The 22,723-nt window shown below is 36.9% G+C and overlaps 1 protein-coding gene across 36 annotated transcripts in view; it reads right to left on the bottom strand.

Moving 5' to 3' along the window:
* USP9Y (ubiquitin specific peptidase 9 Y-linked) overlaps positions 1 to 22,723 on the bottom strand; it is a 211,552-nt gene that overhangs the window by 81,946 nt on the left and 106,883 nt on the right. For 30 of the 36 annotated variants that reach the window (XM_074030450.1, XM_074030458.1, XM_074030467.1 and 27 more), the window contains 7 exons: positions 13,977 to 14,064; positions 11,234 to 11,576; positions 9,621 to 9,716; positions 7,991 to 8,202; positions 6,255 to 6,495; positions 5,793 to 5,942; positions 4,915 to 5,035 (listed from right to left, as the gene is read on the bottom strand). In XM_074030450.1, coding sequence (XP_073886551.1) covers positions 4,915 to 5,035; positions 5,793 to 5,942; positions 6,255 to 6,495; positions 7,991 to 8,202; positions 9,621 to 9,716; positions 11,234 to 11,576; positions 13,977 to 14,064 — 1,251 coding nt within the window. The remainder of the gene's footprint in view (positions 1 to 4,914; positions 5,036 to 5,792; positions 5,943 to 6,254; positions 6,496 to 7,990; positions 8,203 to 9,620; positions 9,717 to 11,233; positions 11,577 to 13,976; positions 14,065 to 22,723) is intronic. The other 6 variants (XM_074030464.1, XM_074030469.1, XM_074030445.1 and 3 more) reach the window with 1 other exon arrangement.

Here is a 22,723-nt window from a genome sequence, read left to right as displayed (position 1 = left end):
ATCATAATGACAGGATCAAATTCACACATAACAACATTAACCTTAAATGTAAATGGGCTAAATGCTCCAATTAAAAGACACAGACAGGCAAATTGGATAAAGAGTCAAGACCCATCAATTTGCTGTATCCAGGAGACCCATTTCATGTGCACAGGCATACACAGGCTAAAAATAAAGGGATAGAGGAAGATCTATCAAGCAAAAGGGGGAATAAAAAGGCAGGGGTTGCAATCCCAGTCTCTGATAAAACAGACTTTAAATCAACAAAGATCAAAAGAGACAGACAAGGCCATTACATAATGGTAAAGGGATCAATTCAACAAGAAGAGCTAACTTTCCTAAATATATATGCACCCAATACAGGAGCACCCAGATTCACAAAACAAGTCCTTGGAGACTTACAAAGACACTTAAACTCTCACACAATAATAATGGGAGAACTTAACACTCCACTGTCAACATTAGACAGATCAATGAGACAGAAAGTTAAAAAGGATATCCAGGAATTGAACTCAACTTTGCACCAGGCAGACCTAATAGACATCTACAGAACTCTCCACCCCAAATCTACAGAATACACATTCTTCTCAGCACCACATCGCACTTATTCCAAAATTGACCACATAATTGGAAGTAAAGCACTCCTCAGCAAATGTAAAAGGACAGAAATTATAACAAACTGTCTCTCAGACCACAGTGCAATCAAACTAGAACTCAGGACTAAGAAACTCAATCAAAACCGCACAACTTTATGGAAACTGAACAACCTGCTCATGAATGACCACTGGGTACATAACAAAATGAAGGCAGAAATAAAGATGTTCTTTGAAACCAATGAGAACAAAGATACAACATACCAGAATCTCTGGGACACATTTAAAGCAGTGTGTAAAGGGAAATTTATAGCACTAAATGCCCACAAGAGAAAGCAGGAAAGATCTAAAATTGACACACTAACATTACAATTAAAAGAACTAGAGAAACAAGAGCAAACATATTCAAAAGCTAGCAGAAGGCAAGAAATAACTTAGGTCAGAGCAGAACTGAAGGAGATAGAGACACAGAATATCCTTCAAAAAAAATTGGTGAATCCAGGAGCTGGGTTTTTTAAAAGATCAACAAAATTGATAGACCACAAGACTAATAAAAGAGAGAAGAATCAAGTCGATGCAATAAAAAATGATAAAGGGGATATCACCACCAACCCCACGGAAATACAAACTACCATCAGAGAATACTGTAAACACCTCTATGCAAATAAACTAGAAAACCTAGAAGAAATGGATAAATTCCTGGACACATACACTCTCCCAAGACTAAACCAGGAAGAAGTTGAATCTCTGAACAGACTAGTAACAGGTTCTGAAATTGAGGCAATAATTAATAGCCTCCTAACCAAAAAAAAGTCCAGGACCCGACGGATTCACAGCCGAATTCTACCAGAGGTACAAGGATAAGCTGGTACCATTCCTTCTGAAATTATTCCAATCAACAGAAAAAGAGGGATCCTCCCCAACTCATTTTATGAGGCCAACATCATCCTGATATAAAAGCCTGGCGAAGACGCAACAAAAAAAGTGAATTTTAGACCAATATCCCTGATGAACACTGATGCAAACATCCTCAATAAAATATTGGCAAAATGAATCCAGCAGCACATCAAAAAGCTTATCTAACATGATCAAGTGGGCTTCACCCCTGGGATGCCAGGCTGGTTCAACATATGCAAATCAATAAACATAATCCAGCATATAAACAGAACCAAAGACAAAAACCACATGATTATCTTAATAGATGCAGAAAAGGCCATTGACAAAATTCAACAGCTCTTCATGATAAAAACTCTCAATAAATTTGGTACTGATGGAATATATCTCAAAATAGTAAGAGCTATTTATGACAAATCCATAACCAATATCATACTGAATGGGCAAAAACTGGAAGCATTCCCTTTGAAAACTGGCACAAGACAGGGATGCCCTCTCTCACCACTCCTATTCAACACAGTGTTGGAAGTTCTGGTCAGGGCAATCAAGTAAGACAAAGAAATAAAGGGTATTCAATTAGGAAAAGAGGAAGTCAAATTGTCCCTGTTTGCAGATGACATGATTGTATATTTAGAAAACCCCATTGTCTCAGCCCAAAATCTCCTTAAGCTGATAAGCAACTTCAGCAAAGTCTCAGGATACAAAATCAATGTGCAAAAGTCACTAGCATTCTTATATACCAATAACAGACAAACAGAGAGCCAAATCATGAGTGAACTCCCATTCACAGTTGCTTCAAAGAAAATAAAATACCTAGGAATCCAACTTACAAGGGATGTGAAGGACCTCTTCAAAGAGAACTACAAACCACTGCTCAGTAAAAGAGGACACAAACAAATGGAAGAACATACCATGCTCATGAATAGGGAGAATCAATATCGTGAAAATGGCCACATTGCCCAAGGTAATTTATAGATTCAATGCCATCCCCATCAAGCTACCAATCACTTTCTTCACAGAATTGGAAAAAACTACTTTAAAGTTCATATGGTTCATACTTTAAAGTCCTAAGCCAAATGAACAAAGCTGAAAGCATCATGCTACCTGATTTCCAACTATACTGCAAGGCTACAGTAACCAAAACAGTATACTACTGGTACCAAAACAGAGATATAGACCAATGGAACAGAACAGAACCCTCAGAAATAATACCACACATCTACAACCATCTGATCTTTGACAAACCTGACAAAAACAAGAAATGAGGAAAGTATTCCCTATTTAATAAATGGTGCTGGGAAAACTGGCTAGCCATAAGTAGAAAGTTGAAACTGGATCCTTTCCTTACACCTAATACAAAAATTAATTCAAGATGGATTACAGACTTAAATGTTAGACCTAAAACCATAAAAACCCTAGAAGAAAACCTAGGTAATACCATTCAGGACATAGGCATGGGCAAGGACTTCATGTCTAGAACACCAAAAGCAATGACAACAAAAGCTAAAATTGAGAAATGGGATCTAATTAAACTAAAGAGCTTCTGCACAGCAAAAGAAACCACCATCAGAGTGAACAGGCAACCTCCAGAATGGGAGAAAATTTTTGCAATGTACCCATCGACAAAGGGCTAATATCCAGAACCTACAAAGAACTCAAACAAATTTACAAGAAAAAAACACACAACTCCATCAAAAGTGGGCAAAGGGTATGAACAGACACTTCTCAAAAGAAGACATTCATGCAGTCAAAAGACACACGAAAAAACGCTCATCACCACTAGCCATCAGAAAAATACAAATCATAACCACAATGAGATACCATCTCACACCAGTTAGAATGGTGATCATAATAAAGTCAGGAAACAACAGGTGCTGGAGAGGATGTGGAGAAATAGGAACACTTTTACACTGTTGTTGGCACTGTAAACTAGTTCAACCCTTGTGGAAGACTGTGGCGATTCCTCAAGGATCTAGAACCAGAAATACCATTTCACCCAGCCATCCCATTACTGGATATATAATCAAAGGATTATAAGTCATGTTGCTATAAAAATACGTGTACACGTATGTTTACTCTGGCACTATTCACAATAGCAAAGACTTGGAACCAACCCAAATGTCCATCAGTGACAGACTGGATGAAGAAAATGTGGCACACATATACCATGGAATACTATGCAGCCATAAAAGAAGATGAGTTCATGTCCCTTGAGGAATATGGATGCAGTTCGAAACCATCATTCTCAGGAAACTACCGCACGAACAGAAAACCAAACACCGCATGTTCTCACTCATAGGTGGTAACTGAACAATGAGAACACCTGGACACAGGAAGGGGAATATCACACACCGGGTCCTATTGTGGGATGGGGGAAGCGGGGAGAGATAGCATTAGGAGATACACTTAATGTAAATGATGAGTTAATGGGTGCAGCACACCAACTTGGCACATGTATACATATTAACAAACCTGCACATTGTGCACATGTACCCTAGAACTTAAAAGTATAATAAAAAAGAAAAAAAAAGACCTAGTATTTGACAGCACAACAGGGTGACTATAGACAATAATAATTTAATTGTATACTTTAAAATAACTAAAAGAATATAATTGATTGTTTGTAACATGAAGTATAAATGCTTCAGGGGATGAATACCACATTTTCCATGATGTGACTATTATACATTGCATGCCTATATGAAAACATCTCATGTACTGTAATAAATACATACAACTATGATACCTAAAAAATTAAAAATAAAAAAATTTTAAAAGAAACCAACAACAAAAAATAGAAGTTACTTGAGGGCTAGTTTTTGACAGAAGGGTGAGGTAGAAGACTGTTGTTCTTCACTGTAAGCCTTTAAAGATCCTGAGTTTCTGAAGTATTAGTTTTCTAAAAAATTACATGCTTCGGCCGGGCGCGGTGGCTCAAGCCTGTAATCCCAGCACTTTGGGAGGCCGAGACGGGCGGATCACGAGGTCAGGAGATCGAGAGATGATCCCGGCTAACACAGTGAAACCCCGTCTCTACTAAAAAATACAAAAAACTAGCCGGGCGAGGTGGCGGGCGCCTGTAGTCCCAGCTACTCGGGAGGCTGAGGCAGGAGAATGGCGTAAACCTGGGAGGCGGAGCTTGCAGTGAGCTGAGATCCGGCCACTGCACTCCAGCCTGGGTGACAGAGCCAGACTCTGTCTCAAAAAAAAAAAAAAAAAAAAAAAAAAATTACATGCTTCTAAGTATTTCCCCATCCATGAAAATATTTTCATTAGTAATACCATGAAACACACATGATCAACATTATACACTATTCCACAAGGTATATTAGATTTGCAAACAGAATTTATTAAAATTTTCTTTTTCATCCGTCATGTAGTTATGAGCATTCTTTCTCCAGAGTAGGGGGATGGACCATTTACTTACCTGGTGGCATAAGTTTCATAAGTACTCTTGCTCCATCTCTAAGAAGTGGCATATTCAGGTTGCTACCTAAGTCTGCAACTTGCCAAAGGAAAGAGATGTATCTGGGATGCATTGACATTATCTAGAATACAGAATGTATAAAATATTTACCTGCAAATGGTGCCACAAAAAGGTTTTTGTTAATGAAAATTTACTCTCTACTCTTCAAATAAGGTTTCTATTGGTCAATCATATTTTTGGATATACCATTTATACTACCCCAAATGACTATTTTCACTTTGAAAAATCCATTGATTCATCATGCAAATTTAATACATTACATATTAAGCTTTCTAATATACTTTGAGTAATTTCATTGCAACAGTTTTCCTATTGTTTTGTAAACTACAGTTTCACATAGTACTTGGAAGCTGATCATACAAAAGGCACCTCACTCCCTCAGGAATTAAATTCCTAATCCAATTTTTTCAGGGACTCAAATCTCCCTAATGCTGAAGTGACTGGTATAACTGCAGGCACAATTTTTAAGAGGCTGAAGGAAAGGCTAAGAAAGGTGTAAGTTGTTGTTCCTTTACATATGAGATATATTTCTAAGAGTCATAGAAAGATAATATATCCAATTTTTCTTTAAAACTGTCCTAAAAGACTGAAAATACAGTACCTTATAGAGCTATATAATACCATAAGCTATAACAGATTAATTCTACCGACATAATTTTATTATAAATTCCTACAACTAAGAAATTCACTCAGAAGTTAACAGTTGACTATACCATTGACATTTTGACCCATTTATGAATCTCTGTAAACCTAAGAAGCTCCTCAGAAAAAGAACTGTTCTACACATTTCTTCATATTTTGCATAGAGAATTACTCACCACCCCAGGCAAACAATTTTCCACCTCTAGATTGGGACCATCATTGTAATGATTACAGTGGTTTCCAGGAGATGCAGTTGACGAATCGGAAGAGCTATCAGGACTTGATGGCATGTTGGAATTTATTTGCGTAAGTTTGGCTGTAATTAGCTGAAGATAATAGTGTGTTTAGTAGCAAAGACAAGGGAAAACATTCCTAGAATTAATGGAAATTAGATACGTTGAAAGGTTAAAATACACCTTATGCTTTAATTTTAGAAATACACTTAAAAATTACTGACATAACCATTTAATTGTATTTCCTTTAAGTTCTGTGACATCTGTCTTATTCAAGGTTATTATAATCTAGATGCCAACACAGAAGTTTGTACATAATAGATGCCCAACAGACATTTACTAAATAATAAAATATAGCCTCAACATTTAAATTTCATGACTTATTTAAAAGTTGTATTTACTTACAGATTTATCTTTTAAGTTTAATTGTCCAATTAGCTTTCTGTCATCTTCAGAATCTATCAGCTCACCACCCACAAAAAGTTCAATTTTTGTATGGGCTACATTGGCTTTAATACGATTAACAATACATCGCCGTACTGAACCAACTGTGTCATTTGTATGAGACCATATATCCAACTCATCAACCTGTCTGCTCTGGTTTGGAAACCGAACTATAAGAGACAGGTGTTTGCCACGAAATGCTCTGAAAAATAAATAAGTAAATAAAAAGAATTTTAGAAACAGAAAAAACCGCAATTCTATTAAGCAGACTGCTAAAAAAAACAAAACAACAACAAAAACCCTGAAAATTTAGTATTTTCTTATTAAGTCAGAAGATGATAGTTAAAACAGCTTATTTTGTTTTTAGGATCTTTAGAACATCATGCTGCTTTTAAACAGTGAACAAACATCACAATCTTGGAAATGCAATAATCAAATTCTGTTGTTAATCGTATCTCTATGGAGGTTGAAAGAAGCTTCCTACTTATGATAGCTCATAACATACATGAATAATGCTTCAGTTATTTTCATGCCACAAAACTCAACTCACTAAGACAATTTTCAAACACAGAATAGGAGTTTTGGCTTGAACATATCAACAAAAATGCTAAAATGCATGTTTCTGTCAAAATGTACCCCAAAATATTTATTTTGGTAAAATCTTGTTATTTTATTATCTTCTGATAGGTAAGATGCAAAATAAAAAAACAGCATTAAAAAGTAATTTTACAGTTTTTCAGTTAAAAAAGTGGAATCAGGCCGGGCGCGGTGGCTCACGCCTATAATCCCAGCACTTTGGGAGGCCGAGACAGGCGGATCACGAGGTCAGGAGATCGAGACCATCCTGGCTAACACGGTGAAACCCCGTCTCTACTAAAAAATACAAAAAAGTAGCTGGGCGAGGTGGTGGGCGCCTATAGTCCCAGCTACTCGGGAGGCTGAGGCAGAGAATGGCGTGAACCCGGGGGGCGGAGCTTGCAGTGAGCTGAGATCCGGCCACTGCACTCCAGCCTGGGTGACAGAGCGAGACTCCGTCTCAAAAAAAAAAAAAAAAAAAAAAAAAAAAGTGGAATCAGATTTTCAAAAAATGTGATTGTGCTGGTTCTGTAAACTTTCCCCAAAAGTGGAATTGCCATTAAATTGTTAAAAAGTAACTGACTTTAGTTATGCTTACATGATTTAGTTATACTTATATGATTATTCATATCACATGCTATAGAATTTGTATATAATTTGTGATTATATTAATATCTGACTATTACATCATCTGGTTATTTTATGGTAATTAGTTTTTAAATTTAAAGAAATTTTAGCAAACACCATTTAAAAATATTCCTTCTCATACTGGCTGAATAAGCAGTTCTTAATTTTAAAGAATGTTCAAATAAAAAAATCATCCAACGCAAAGTAAGTGTATCACACTTAATGAATAACAACTTGGAAAAATAAAAAAGACACTATTAACTAATGAGTGAAATACCTTATAAAAATATAAATCAAAATAAAAACATACCCTATCAAAAAACATCTACTTTTTTCAAAGTAAGATATAGTTGTTTTTAAAGGCGAGAATATTGGAATTCAGAAATGAAAACATTCCTCACTTTCCTTTTAACTTATTATTACTTTCCTAAGTAACTTTCTAAGAAAATATCAAATAATTGTAAATTAACACTAGTGATCCACTTCACACAAACCTGGACATAGGTAGAATCATTCTTTCCTTGTGATAATCACTGTCACATTCATTAATGTACTCTTTTAAAACAGTTAATACTCTAACCATTCGAATGGCTTCTTGTCTTGCACAATTAATACTGTTTTTGTCACCATCCAAAACACACAGTGTATCATATGACGCTTTTAAACGGTCAAAGCAAGACTGAATGAAGTCTTCATGGATAACCACCTATAAATAATGGGCCAAATACAGATAATCCAAGTTGTTTACAAACTTAAAAATGAATTGTGACATCAATCTAATCAAAAGCAGTAAAATGTCAATTTAAAGGTAACTCAATCAATATTTACCCAGTAATAAAACACAAGTTTCCTGAAAAGGGAACTGATTACATGAAAACTAGCAAGTATAAACCAATTTTGTTTTTAAAAACTGAATGTCAGCTAGGCGCAGTAGCTCCCGCCTGTACTCCCAGCTCTTCAGGAAGCCGAGGCAGGTGGATCACCTGAGGTCAGACGTTCAAGATCAGCCTCACCAACATGGTCAAACCCCGTCTCTACTAAAAAAATACAAAATTAGCTGGGTGTTGTGGCAGGTGCCTGTAATCCCAGCTACTCGGAAGGCTGAGGCAGGAGAATCGCTTGAACTTGGGAGGCGGAGGTTCAGAGAGGTGAGATCCCACCACTGCACTCTAACCTGGGCAACAAGAGTGAAACTCCATCTCAAAAAAAAAAAAAAAAAGTGAATGTCCAGTCAGGCACATGTGGCTCATGCCTGTAATCCCAACACTTTGGGAGGCCAAAGAGGAAAGATAGCATGGGCCCAGGAGTTAGATGCTAAGTGTCTGGCAGCACAGTGAGGTCTCATCTGTAACAACAACAACGGAAAAAAAAAATTAGCTGGGTGTGGTGGTGTGTACCTATAATCGGAGGTGGGAAGATAGTTTGAGCCTGCGAGTTCCAGGCTATAGCTGAGCTGTGGCTGCACCACCGCATTACAGCCTGGGTGACAGTGAGACCCTCTCTCAGAAAGGCAAACAAACAAAAACAAATGCCTAGACAAAAAGCCAAACTAAGATAAAATTCTGGCCATCTCAACATATGATAACAAATAATTACATTTAAAATTATTTCAATCGGCCGGGCACGGTGGCTCAAGCCTGTAATCCCAGCACTTTGGGAGGCCGAGACGGGCGGATCATGAGGTCAGGAGATCGAGACCATCCTGGCTAACCCAGTGAAACCCCGTCTCTACTAAAAAAGACAAAAAACTAGCCAGGCGAGGTGGCGGGCGCCTGTAGTCCCAGCTACTCGGGAGGCTGAGGCAGGAGAATGGCGTGAACCCGGGAGGCAGAGCTTGCAGTGAGCTGAGATCCGGCCACTGCACTCCAGCCTGGGTGACAGAGCGAGACTCCATCTCAAAAAAAAATAAAATAAAATAAAATAATTTCAATCACCTAAGGATAATTATTAAACCAACATTCCTTTAGTCAGCATTGGGTAAGGGAGAAAAGTGGATTAAATAATGAAAAAATATTTTTGATAAGAGTTAAAAAATTATTTTCTAGTTATTTTCAGGTTAAAAAAGATAGTATCCAACAATTTAACCCAACTGTTGCGGATCTTTTTAAGCACTTCAATTCTCACCTGATTGACTTTTAATCTTGGGCCAAGGTTTGTGTATATGTCTTTAAGAAGATCTATAGCTCTGTTAGCAATCTCGTCACTACTCTGAATCACAACCTGGTTCCAAAAATATCACAGTATTAAAACCATTCAAGATACAGTTTAATTTGGTATTTAAATTTAAATCATATCCTTAATTATTTTTAATACAATCTTCAATAATTTAAAGATAAGCTGATTTTGACACTCAAATAATGTCAGTGATCTTAAGAACTGAATGATTAATTAAAAATACAACTTTTCTGAATAAAAGCTGTTTGCTTAAGAATGAAAAAGACACAAATACTTGAAGTGATATTATTTAACTCCTCAACTTGGTAGTCAAGCTCTCAGGTTTTCAAGGGGTAATTCAAATACACTAAAAAGAAGGTGCGAGAAATACTATTTAACATAGAGCTATCCTGATCGCCCCAGGAATTTTTGCACATCTTTACCAATCATTTAATAAAATCGTGTTTTTCAAACTAAGTTTAGAATCCGTACACCTTAGAGTATTTCAGGAATGAAAATTTGGGGAGTTTGAAGAGAGAAAAGAAAAGAATAATGGGAAACTAAGCAAAGAAATGCAAGCGTTCGTCTCTCACTTCAACTACCTGTATATAATTTTTTAATTGACAGGAGTTACTACTAGCTTCAAAACCACTGGGTTTTAATGGAACACCATAGCAAACTTCTCAGTTTACATAAAGTTTGTCCACAGAATAAGTAAATAATAAAACCCAAAATACAAGCTGTGACACAACAGATTAGATATTTCAAGATGGCAACAAGATATTTACACTATTAATACGGGAAAGTTAGCTTTATGAGCATGCAACATTTATTCCAGCTATTTAAATATATACAAAGTGAACAGTATCAATAAAGGCATTGATTCATAATCATATCCTAGTAATAGTCTTCTGTCCATCATTCACGTCAGCATTAAATATAAATAAACTTCAAGACCTAGCTTATATAAAAAAGAGAGAATAAAGGACGGGAGAATAAAAGATGTAGTTAGCGTGTAGAGGGTTACTATAATTCTTTTTTTTTTTTTCTGAGATGGAGGCTCCCTCTGTCCCCAGGCTGGAGTGCAGTGGCATGATCTCTGCTTACTGCAACCTCCGCCTCCCGGGTTCATGTTATTCTCCTGGCCTCAGCCTCTCAAGTAGCTGGGACTACAGGTGCCTGCCACCATGCCCGGCTAATTTTGTTTTTCTATGTTTAGCAGAGACGGGGTTTCACTGTGTTAGCCACGGTGAAATCTCCTGACCTTGTGATTCCCCTGCCTTGGCCTCCCAAAGTGCTGGGATTACAGGCATGAGACACTGCGCCCAGACTACTATAATTCTATACATCTGAAAAGGGTGATAGATTCTAAGTAAGTACAACAGGGTGAGAGAAAAAAACCAGTAATAAAATATAAGAAGCTAAAGAAGAGCAATTACCCTTGCACACCTAGATTTCTAGGACAAGCATCAAAACAGAATACATACATAAAATTCTCAGGCAAAATTACGACTCTTGAATTATTTTTAAAAAGTAACCTCAGGTACAATGTTGACAAATGAAAGTTCTTACTGCTCACTTACCCTCCAAAGGTAGTCTAGTCCAATTAATTCCAAATCATCCATCATATAGGATCTTCTTTTTGCTATTAGTTTCCCTTCCCGACAATTGACAGCTTTGAAAAATCTTTCAAAGCATTTCATTCCATTTTCAGTTAAAAGGGAAGGATCGAGTTGAAGCACATTACTTTCAAAGAAGTCCTTATTAATATCAGGATCTAAGTCTGGTTCATCCCCCATTAACTTGGAATACCACTTAAAACAGGCTTCACGATCACAAAGATAAACTGCATTCTCTGCTAAGCACTTCCATATTTGTTTTGCCTGAGGAGCACAGAGCCACAGTTGGCCATCCTTCAGTAAAAATCTGGGAGAAACATAAATCAGTAATTAAGGTCAACATACTTTTTTCCTGCAAAGCAAGTTTTGACAGGCACAACATAATATTTCACCACAATTACATTTTAATTACAGCTTTAAAAATATTTAAAAATTTGTTTAACACATATGTGGAATTTAAAATGTGTCAGGTATTCATTTGTTTAACAAATATATATGAGGCAGCTACGAAATGCCACAACTTTGCTTGGTGATGTGCCCTAAGTAAGAAGACTTCTTGTCACTTTCCATTCACCTTCTGAAACTCAATACTGATTTAGCTCTCTGCTAAATTGTATCATTGCAAAATGAGGTTATTATACTAAATGACTTTCAGAGATAACTAAACATCACCATGAATAAACTGCTCACATTTCTGAAAATACTGCAATCATAACTAGCCATATTAAACAAAAAATCTACAAGTAATTAAAAATTATGTGTATCTCTGTAAGCATTAGTGTGTCCTCAGTGATGTCCTCAAGCTTCTTAGTTACTGTTTCACTATTTATTAGTTCACTACAATAAAACAATGATTAGTCTGCTTTACGCTGTCTCTTTATTTGGTTGGCTTCTATTTTCTCTTAGCACTCTCCCACCTACTGTACTAGTAATTTCTATGAATGACGATGAAAGGAAAAATAAGTTTATTTTAACTTGAATAATAACTTCACAGTTAACAAAATGATAGCGGCTTTATTCCCAAAAAGACTGTAGCGTTTTTATTTAATATCAGAAGGTTTCTTCTTCTGGATCTTAATTTTTTTTTTTTTCTGAGACAGACTCTCACTCTGTCGGCCAGTTGGGAGTGTAGTGGCACAATCTGGGCTCACTGCAACCTCCGCCTTCCAGGCTCAAGCAATTCTCCTGCCTCAGCCTCCCGAGTAGTTGGGATTACAGATGTGTGCCACCACACTGGGCTAATTTTTGTATTTTTATTAGAGACGGGGTTTCACCATGTTGGCCAGGCTGGTCTCGAACTCCTAACCTCAGGTAATCCGCCCACCTCGGCCTCCCAAAAGTGCTGCAATTACAGGTGTGAGCCACTGCATCTGGCCTGGATCTTAATTTTAGGTTGTTAGTATCTCCGTAAGAGTGCTGAGCATGAAAGGACCATCTAGATTAAATCTACCTAATCTCTCTCGTCGTAATTCATAAATGAGCAACAAGAGATCGAGTAAGATGAAACACAGCAGTTTGTAAACTAAGGTTTCAATGTAAATGTCTGAAAATTCACTGGTGTGATAGGGCAGACACTTTTAAAAACGTCTATGATAGGGCAGACACTTTTAAAAACGTCTATATGGGTAATCTCTATCATACACCAGCTGTGTGATTTCAAAGCACTTTGTTTTCCCCAAATGGAATCTCAATGGGGAGTTAACAACTGCCTCACAAGGTTGTCATGATGAATAAAGTGATTAGCACAAGGCCAAATATATACAGGTGGCATTGCTCTTATAGCTTCCCCCTTTGACTAATTGTAGTACTGTAATAAGAACTCTGGAAGATCATCTGATTCTAAACTTTACTAATAGAATGAATAAATTCTAACTAACTTTTCCAATCCAATAAACCTAAGTAACACATTTACCAAAAACAATGGCTCACTTTGGAAGACATACTCAATACAAGAGGCAGATTGTTTTCCTATGTGGTTAAAAAAAAGGTACAGGGTCAGAAAACCGGACATTAGAATATTTTGCAAATTGAAATCATATAAATACTTTTATCTATAAAGACAAGATCAACCTGGCACACCATAAAATCCTTAATAGTTATGAACTGACTGAATTAAAAAAAACAGACTTTTTGTCAAACATTGTCCCATACATTATGATTCAACAGCAAACAGAATTATATGCTCTGTAAAAAGAAAACTAATCCCAGAATTAATAGAGAAAAATAATGAATTCAATAAATTTTATAAAACACTGATAGTTTTGGAAACTTTTCTTAGTATACTTATTATTCAAATACTTTTCTTGCTATGGTATGGTAACTGTATTTCTAAGAGAACTCTCATTATCCAACCTATACATACAAATACACGTCATTAAAAGCTACGTATTACTCAGTAAATTCAGTTTGGAACACAGGTTTGGCTTACAGACAATTTTCCTTGTCCCATCTAAAGTAATGTTATTATACATAGTTAGAGGTGGCTTTTGTCTATTATTGTTAAAATATTCACAAGCTACTCAGGAGGCTGAGATGGGAAGATCACCAGAGCCTGGAAAGGTTGAGGCTTCAGTGAGCCTAGATTGCCCCACTGCACTTGAGCCTGAATGACAGAATGAGATCCTGTCTAAAAAAAATAAATAGAGAGTAACACTGCATTCCTTATCACCGCAGTCCCTTAAAATAGCACTCGTTGTTTAAAACAAACCTAAGGAAGTTAAGTCGTTCTTGAACTTCTTGAACATGACTATATCGACTTCCAAGCCTCACTGTTTGTGGATCATAGTCTTCATGATCTGCAAATAAACCAAAATTATGCATTATATACATGTATATCCACATTACTGACTTAGGTGAAAAGAAATTATTAAGTTAATCACTCTCATTAACAGACAACGTGTAATTATGGTATGTTTATTTAAACCCTTTATTCCCACAAAAATAGTCACTTTTTACACAATCAAAAGAAAAATATAACCTGCTGAACATGTTATCAAAAATATTTTTTAGCCTAACTCTACCTTCATTCATTACACACACTGGCGCAATTTCTGAGTACAGCCTATGTTTTTATACCATCATATTTCTATTTTCCTTCTTTATAAGCAAAGTATTTCCTTCCTTCTTTGTAGGCAAAGTATTTCCACATTAAAAATATCATTATTTTATTCACTCAAAAAATTAAGATGAGAGAAAATGCCAGTGTATTTGATAAAGTTATCAAACAAGTATCTCAATCACCAGCGTATGAACTGGCTCAGTCTCAGATACTCAGAAAAACCTACCTTGTCATTATGATTATAAATACCTGTGCTGGAAACTAGGCCTCACCTATGTCGGAAATCTTTATTTTTTTAATATAAAATTGGTAAATGTTTTTTATTTAGTTTATTAACATCACGTACTGGGTGGAAATCTTTCAGTATTTTGTAAATAATTTTTTTTTTTTTTTTAAGATGGAGTCTCGCTCTGTTGCCAGGCTGGAGTGCAATGGCATGATCTTGGCTCACTGCAACCTATGTCTCCTGGGTTCAAGTGATTCTCTTGCCTCAGTCTCTTAGCTGGGGCTACAGGCGCATACCACCATGCCCAGTTAATTTTTGTGTTTTTAGTAGAGACAGGGTTTCATCACGTTGGCCAGGATGGGTCTTCATCTTTTGACCTCGTAATCTGCTTGCCTTGGCCTCCCAAAGTGCTGGGATTACAGGCATGAGACACCATGCCTGGCCTGTAAATAAATTTTAAACAGCTAAGATTAAGTTCAAAGCTACTGTCCTGGCCAGGTGCAGTGGCTCACGCCTGGAATCCGAGCACTTTGCTAGGCAGAGGTGGGTGGATCACAATGTCAGAAGATCTAGACCATCCTGGCCAACATGGTCTCTACTAAAATACATCACATTAGCCGGGTGTGGTGGCACAGGCCTGTAGTTCCAGCTACTCAGAAGGCTCAGGCAGGGAAATCACTTGAACATGGGAGGCAGAGGTTGCAGTGAGCTGAGATCACTCCACTGCACTCCAGCCTGGGTGACAGAGCCAGACTCCAACACACACACACACACACACACACACACACACACACTCTCTTATTCAAAAAGTAACACTCAACTAAAACATGAATTTATTCCAACACAAAGCCATGCTGTTAAAGAAAAATACCCTAAGGTGGCTTATCCCAACACCTAGCAAAGTAAAAGTAACAAAACGAAAGCATTAGAAGAATACGATAAAAACCGTATGCCTAAAAATCACTCAATTAGTTTGTGAGATTAAACAGAAGACAGCTGAAATATATGCCAATACCAAGTGTTGTCAGGAATGAAAGACCTTTATTCTGAAACTTTTAAATGTATTACAGAGAAACATGCTGTTTTTCTTTTACAACAGACACAGGTATTTCTCAGGTATACATCTCTTGGACCTTGTAACGTTCACACTTCATATCAAAAAAATGTTAACTGTGTGAGTTGCTACTGGAATTGGGAAAAGCACCCAAATCTTCAAAATGGAAAGATTTGTTTATTCTGTGAAACTTCAATTAGAAGCAAAATCTTGACTTGCATAAAGATGGAATAGAATATTTAGAATGTGCACTATTTAGTGAAGAAAGAAATCTCACATATTTTGACTCATGGCTTTTTACTTCTATATACAGGAACACTTGCCAACAGTTGTAAAAATGCACAGCTTACTTTCATGAAATCGACAGTTTGCAACAAATTGCAGACCCTTGAGTTTTCTTTAAAAATCTGAGACAATATAAAAAGACTTTTAGTTGCATGTAAGTTTTCTTGTTTTTCAGACCACTGATATTGAAACATCTGATTGAACGTCAGACTGGCACTTGAGGTACTTTTTCATCCCCTACAGCCTTTGAACTAAAAGCTATTTTTTTTTTTGAGGGGGAGTGTGTGGCACGGAGGTGGTTTATGTGTTTACATTTTAATGTAACTTCAAAATAGACAAGGTGCAAAAATAATACATGAATGACTCTTTATCCAGATATACCAACTGTTTAGATGTTGCCTATTTGTTTTTACAGGTATCTCTGTTTATATATGTCATCTTAATGAACCATTTGAAGGTAAGCTAGACACATCATCTAATTTTATTCCTTAAAGTTGTGTTTATTTCCCAATAACAAGTACAGCTGACCCCTGAACAACATGGGTTTGAACTGCACTGATCTACTCATTAATTTATTCCATGGATCTTTTTAAATAAATGATGAGTACTGGAAAATTTTTAGAAAATTTGTGACGTTTAAATAAAACAGATGGACAACATAGCTTAGAAATATTGAAAAAAAAATTAGAAAAGGCTGAGTACGGTGGCTCATGCCTGTAATCTCAGTGCTTTGGGAGGCCAAGGCAGACAGATCACCTGAGGTTAGGAGTTCCAGACAAGCCTGGTCAACATAGTGAAACCCCATCTCTATTAAAAATATAAAAATTAGCTGGGTGTGGTGGTGGGTGCCTAATTTCAGCTACTCGGGAGGCTGAGTCAGGAGAACTGCTTGAACCCAGGAGACAAATGCTGCAGTGAGCCAACATGGTGCTACTGCACTCCAGCTTGGGCGACAGTGAGACTCGGTCTCAAAAAAATAGTAATTTTTTTTAAGAAAAAATTAAATGTCATGAATACTTAAAATATGTTTATTTCAGTGAGCATCAGTGTTGCGAGTCTCCACTTAAAATGCTGTGTGATTCTAAATGCTGTGTGATTTTAATCTCCTGAGTGAGCAGTTAAGTCTCTTCAGTAAATTATGTACCATGGTTAAAAAAAAAAAAAAGTAATCTCTTGGCTGGGCGTGGTGGCTCATGCCTGTAATCCCATAATCTCAGCACTTTGGGAGGCTGAGGAGGAAGGATCACAAGGTTAGGAGTCTGAGACCAGCCCAACCAATGTGGTGAAACCTCATCTCTATTAAAAGTACAATAATTAGCTGGGCGTGGTGCCGCATGCCTGTAATCCCAGACACTCAGAAGACTGACGCAGGAGAAACACCTGAACCCAGATGGTAGACGTTGCAGTGAGGTGAGATCATGCCACTGTACTCTAGCTTAAGCTACAGAGTGAGACGTTGTCTCAAAAAAAAAAAAAAAAAAAAAACAACAAAACAGTCTCTTGCAGTTCTCATGTATTTTTTGTGTTTAGTGCAGTAATAGAAACAATGAATGACACCAGAGAACCCAAATGATGTGCTCCCCAAAAAAGTGAAAATCATGACATCACAAGAAAAAGCTGAACTGGTTGATATGCATTGTAGACTGAGGTCTGCAACCATGACTGCCCCCCATTTCACGATAAATTAATTCCGCATAAGGACTTAAACACACACACACTTCATGAAGCTGTCATTGCATCTATGCCAGTAGGAACAAACTGTACTTTTGGGAAATATCTTCAATTTTGTATTGAAAAATGCACTTTTTTTGAGCATGACTGCTATAAAAAAGGTACACTTATAGACTAATATAATGGGAAAAATCAAAGTCATTATGACAAATTAAAGCAAAAGGGGTAGAAGTTTGGTCAGGGTGGTGGGAGAAATTATAGGAAAAGATGCAAACGTTCTTGGAAGGCTAGGAGGTTTTGCAAAAGCTTTGAAAGAGAATTTGGCTGAAGGCAGCCAAATTGTCTTATCCACAGCCTGAGAGTAAAAGGCAGATTACAAGAAACTGTAAAGGAATTGATCTAGGTAAGTTAAGTTTACTTAGGCCTCAGAACTTGGCCTTAATCATCCGTGTGCAGGACTGCTCTCTCCGGGTAATTACCCACAAGTTGTGTTGACTCAAAGCCTTTGTCATTAAATCTGTACTAAATAAATGCCCACTTGTCGGGGCTGCAACTGCTGTGACTCTTTACAGTACCCTCCTTGGTGTCTGTGAGTGGCTCAGTCCCCTAGCTGCACCCAGGCAAAAAAAAACCTGTGTCTGTGTACATTTCTTCATCAGTCGCTTGGCAAGAGTCTGCGGGTCAGATCCAGCAAAAAGAAGGTGAAGGATTTGAAACTGGAGAATTGCCAGCTTAGGATGATGTGATAACTTCAGAAAGCAGTTTATCTTTAAAAATATCAAGATAACAGGAGAAGCAGCTTTTGCCAAGCAAGAGGCAGCAGGTGAGTTCCCAGATGACATTTGTAAAATTGTTGAGGAGAAAAGTATCTGCCTCAACAGGCTTTTAATGCAGATGAAGGTGCCCTATTCTGGAAGAAAAAAAAAGGCACAGAGGACGTTTGTTAGTAAGAAACAGGCAACTACTAAGATTTAAGGCAGGAAAGACTATGCTAACTATAAATGTAGTCAGGCTAATGATCAGATGGCTCTTTTAATATAAAGTGTTAACCCTCCACCTTGAAAGGAAAAGACAAACACCAGCTGCCAGTCTTGTGATTGCATAAGAAGGCTTGACAACTAGAACACTTTCTCTGGGTTGGTTCCATCAAAGTTTTGTCCCTGAAGTCAGGAAGTATCTTGCCAGTAATTGGTTACCTTTTAATGTTCTTTTGACATTAGACAGTGCCTCTGGCCACAGGCATCAATGTGGTCTGCTTGCCCCCAAACACATCTCTAATTTAGCCTCTAGATCAGGAAGTCATAAGGAACTTTAAGGCTCATTACATATGGTACTCCCTAGAAAGGACTGTCAATGCTGTCTAACAGAACCCTAACAGAAAGAACATCATGAAAGTGTGTAAGGATTACACCACTGAAGATGCCATCATTGTAACAGAAAAGGTGATGAAACCCATCAGGCTGGAAACAACACATTCAAAACTATGTCCAGATGTTGCGCATGACTTCACAGGATTTACAACAGAGCTCATTCAGGTAATCATGAAAGAGATCATGCAAACAGCAAAAACCATATGTTGGTTAACAGTTTCATGATATGATTCTTGGAGAAATTCAAAAGCTAATAGACAACATACCCAAGGAATTAACAAAGGACAACTTAGTGGAAATGAATGCTTCTGAACCAGTGGCAGACGATGAGGAAGTAGTAGAAGCATTGACAGAAAACAAACTGACATTAAACAAGCTGGCAGAGGATTCCGATTACTCAAGACTGCTTTTGACTTCTTCTATGACATGGACTTCCATAATATAGGTACTGAAATTACAGCAAATGGTGCAGGATCAATTGGTACTGTATAGAAGCAGTCCCCAACCTTTTTAGCACCAGGGATAAGTTTCTTGGAAGAAATTTTTCCACAGACAGGGGTTGGGATGGTTTTGGGATGAAACTGTTTCACCTAAGATCATCAGGCATCAGGTGCAATGAGCACTCAACCTAGATAGCTCTCATGTGCAGTTTACAATAGGGTTCCTACTCCTATCAGAATCTAATGCTACCATTGATCTGACAGGAGGCAGGACTCAGGCGCTAATGCTCCCTCACCTGCCATTCACCTTCTGCTGTGTGGCCCAGTTCCTAACAGGCCAGGGACCAATCATGGTCCTTGGCCTAGGGGTTGGGGACCCCTGCTGTATACAAACACTTTTTGAGACACGACAAAGCAAAAACATCAGACAGAAATAATATTTCCCTAAAGTTACAGTGTGTGCCCACCTTTTCTGCCTCACATTCCAATTCTTCCTCATCTGACACCTCTGAAACAGCAAGACCAACCCTTCCTCTTCCTCCTTGTCCTCAGCCTGCTCAATGTGAAGACAGGAAGAAGGCCTTCAGGGTGATGCACTACCACTTAATGAACAGTAGAGGTATCTTCTTCCTAACAATACTCTCAGTGACATTTCTTTCTTCTAGCTTACTTAATTGTAACATAGTATATAATATGCATAATAGATAAAATATGTGTTAATCAGCTGTTTTGGTTATCATTAATACTTTCCAGTCAACAGTATGCTATTAGTAATTAAATTCTGAGGAAGTCAAAAGTTATACATGGATTTTCTGACTTTGTGGGGTGTCAAGGCCCCTAATTTTGTGTTGTTCAAGGATCAACCATATAACATCTTTCATAACCACAGTATATTTACCAGGTTTTAAGACTCCAACAAGACTGCTCTCAGATCCATAGTGTATTTAGAAACTTAATGAATTGTACCAGTAATGTCATCACTTTATGCCTTCTTTTCTGCAATTTCAGGATAAAACTCTGGCTCATATACTACAAGTAGCTTTCTTTCACCTAAAGTTTTCTTGTATCTTTTTTGTGTTTCTTTGTCTTGACCATTTTAAAGAATGAAGTCACTTAATGCCACTCAATTTGCCTTCTGTATTTTCTATAGATTCAGGTTGTGTATTTTTTTAACAAAATACTCCAAAAGATATCCTGTGTTCATTTCACATATTATCAGAAGCCATGTCAGTGTGTCCTACGTAATAACTATGTTTTAACTTAGATCACTTAATTAAGGTGTTTCTGCCACGTTTCTCCACTGAAAAGTTAGTATTTCTCTCTTTGTAAAAACTTCTGGGAGGATACTTTGACACTACGTCAGTAAACCATTTCTTATTAGACTTTCAGCTACTTTTATCACCTGTTGTTTTTTCCCTATGTTTTTAGTTTGCATTGTTCTCCATTTATTTTTATCAATATCAACTAAAGGACTCATATTGTAAAGCAGTTATGTCCTAAGTATAATATTTTGATGCTCAAATTGTTACAGATTTGGCTACTGAGAGGTGAATCCTATGTCTTTTTTGATATGTCAATATGATTTTCTAAAAACTTCTTACAATTTCTGGCACAGAAGGATGTTTAAAGTTCATCCTGTACTTTCCAGTACAAAGCCGACACTGTCAAAGAGTAGTGACAGAGTCAAAGAATAATTTTACTTCGGGAAAATAATCACTTTAGTTCAAAATACTTTTTAAATCAGAAGAACCCACACCAAAGATTTAATAGTACTTCATAGCTGGCATGCAAAAATGAGGTAAGGACAGGCACAATAGCTCACATCTGTAATCCCAGCACTTTGGGAGGCCAAGGCAGACAGATCACTTGAGGCCAGGAGTTCAAGACCTGCCTTGCCAACAGGATGAAACTTTGTCTCTAATACAAAAATTAGCCAGGCATGGTGGCTCATTCCTGTAATCTCAGCTACTTGGGAGGCTAAGACAGGAGAACCTGGGAGGCAGAAGCTGTAGTGAGTAGAGATCATACTGCTGCACTATAGCCTGGGTGAGAAAGTAGGACCCTGTCTCAACAACAAAAAAAAAAAAAAAAGAAAAAAAAAAGAAAAAGAAAATGAAGTAGAATTAGTAAGTGAATCAAAGCCAGATTCTGCATTAAGCACTGTCGTCGTTGAGTGACACTTGTGAAGAGACTTTTTTCCTGTGGCAACGGGTCCCCAAAAGAATCAACTGTTATAATGAAAGCAGAAAGAACAGAAGAGGTCTAAAATGACAATTCTTAGAAAAACACATTTTCTTGAACAGTAATGTGCCCTGTAATTAGTGTAAATCCTACAAATTTTATTCAGAAATCAGGAAAAATGACATATAAAACTGTCTCATAAGTAAATCAGTAAAAATACTGTCCTTTCAATGAGATAAACAAAGTGGCTGATAGTTTGTTGATGCACATAAAGGTTTTTTTTAAAAATGTGAGTCAGGAAATATTCCTTGCTAAATTCAAGTAGTGAGACAACGGCACTCGTTTCTGCCATAAGTAAAATCTTAATGTTACTTTGTTATCTAAAATAACATGAAATTAGCTGACCATGCCACTGGGGAAATGTTTTCACAAAAATAAACAACTAGTAGTATCGTACATAGTCAGAATAGAGACTAATGAAATGATTATCAGAAACTAAGAAAACATTAGTGAACTGCAAGAACTTCAAATCTATTTGCATATCACATGCTATGCTTTAAGAAACTGCTAAGATGCAATCACCATAGTTTTTGTTGGTATTGGTTTATACAATCCTAATCACGTAAGTTTTAGTAGGAGAAATTTTATCGGTATATTTAAGAACAAACTGACATTATTCAGCAATATTACTCAGAATGAGCAACATCACTCAGAAACGGAAAATATTAAAGGTAAATGATTATTTCTAGAAAACATAATCAATGAATTCAGGAGACCGTATAATTATAGAAAACGTTCAAGCAAGTGCTGTATACTGGTAACATTCTGGCAAATACTATGTTCTAGAATGTATTAACTCATTTATAAAATAGGTATACACTACTGTTATTCTTGTTTTACCAATCTGGTAAATCCTAATCACAGAAGGCTTAAGTACTTTGCAAGTCACCCAGTTGGAGGTAGGTTTAACTATACAAACTAATTGTGTATTTAACTATATAAACTTTATAGCAGTTTAACAATAAAGCCTATATTCCTATCTTCAATTTTATAAACAAATAATATGAACATGAGGAAAATGAAGAATGTGGAATTTCTTTATTTCTTGACTCATGATCACAAGACATCAGTCAAGAACTCAAGTAGAATTTGAACAAATAAACAGAGTA

This window comes from Macaca fascicularis, chromosome Y, assembly GCF_037993035.2.
Source record: "Macaca fascicularis isolate 582-1 chromosome Y, T2T-MFA8v1.1".
In the NCBI taxonomy this organism is placed as follows: Eukaryota; Metazoa; Chordata; class Mammalia; order Primates; family Cercopithecidae; genus Macaca; species Macaca fascicularis.
The sequence above is the reverse complement of the archived record's forward strand: the minus strand, read 5'-3'. Positions and strand labels throughout refer to the sequence as shown.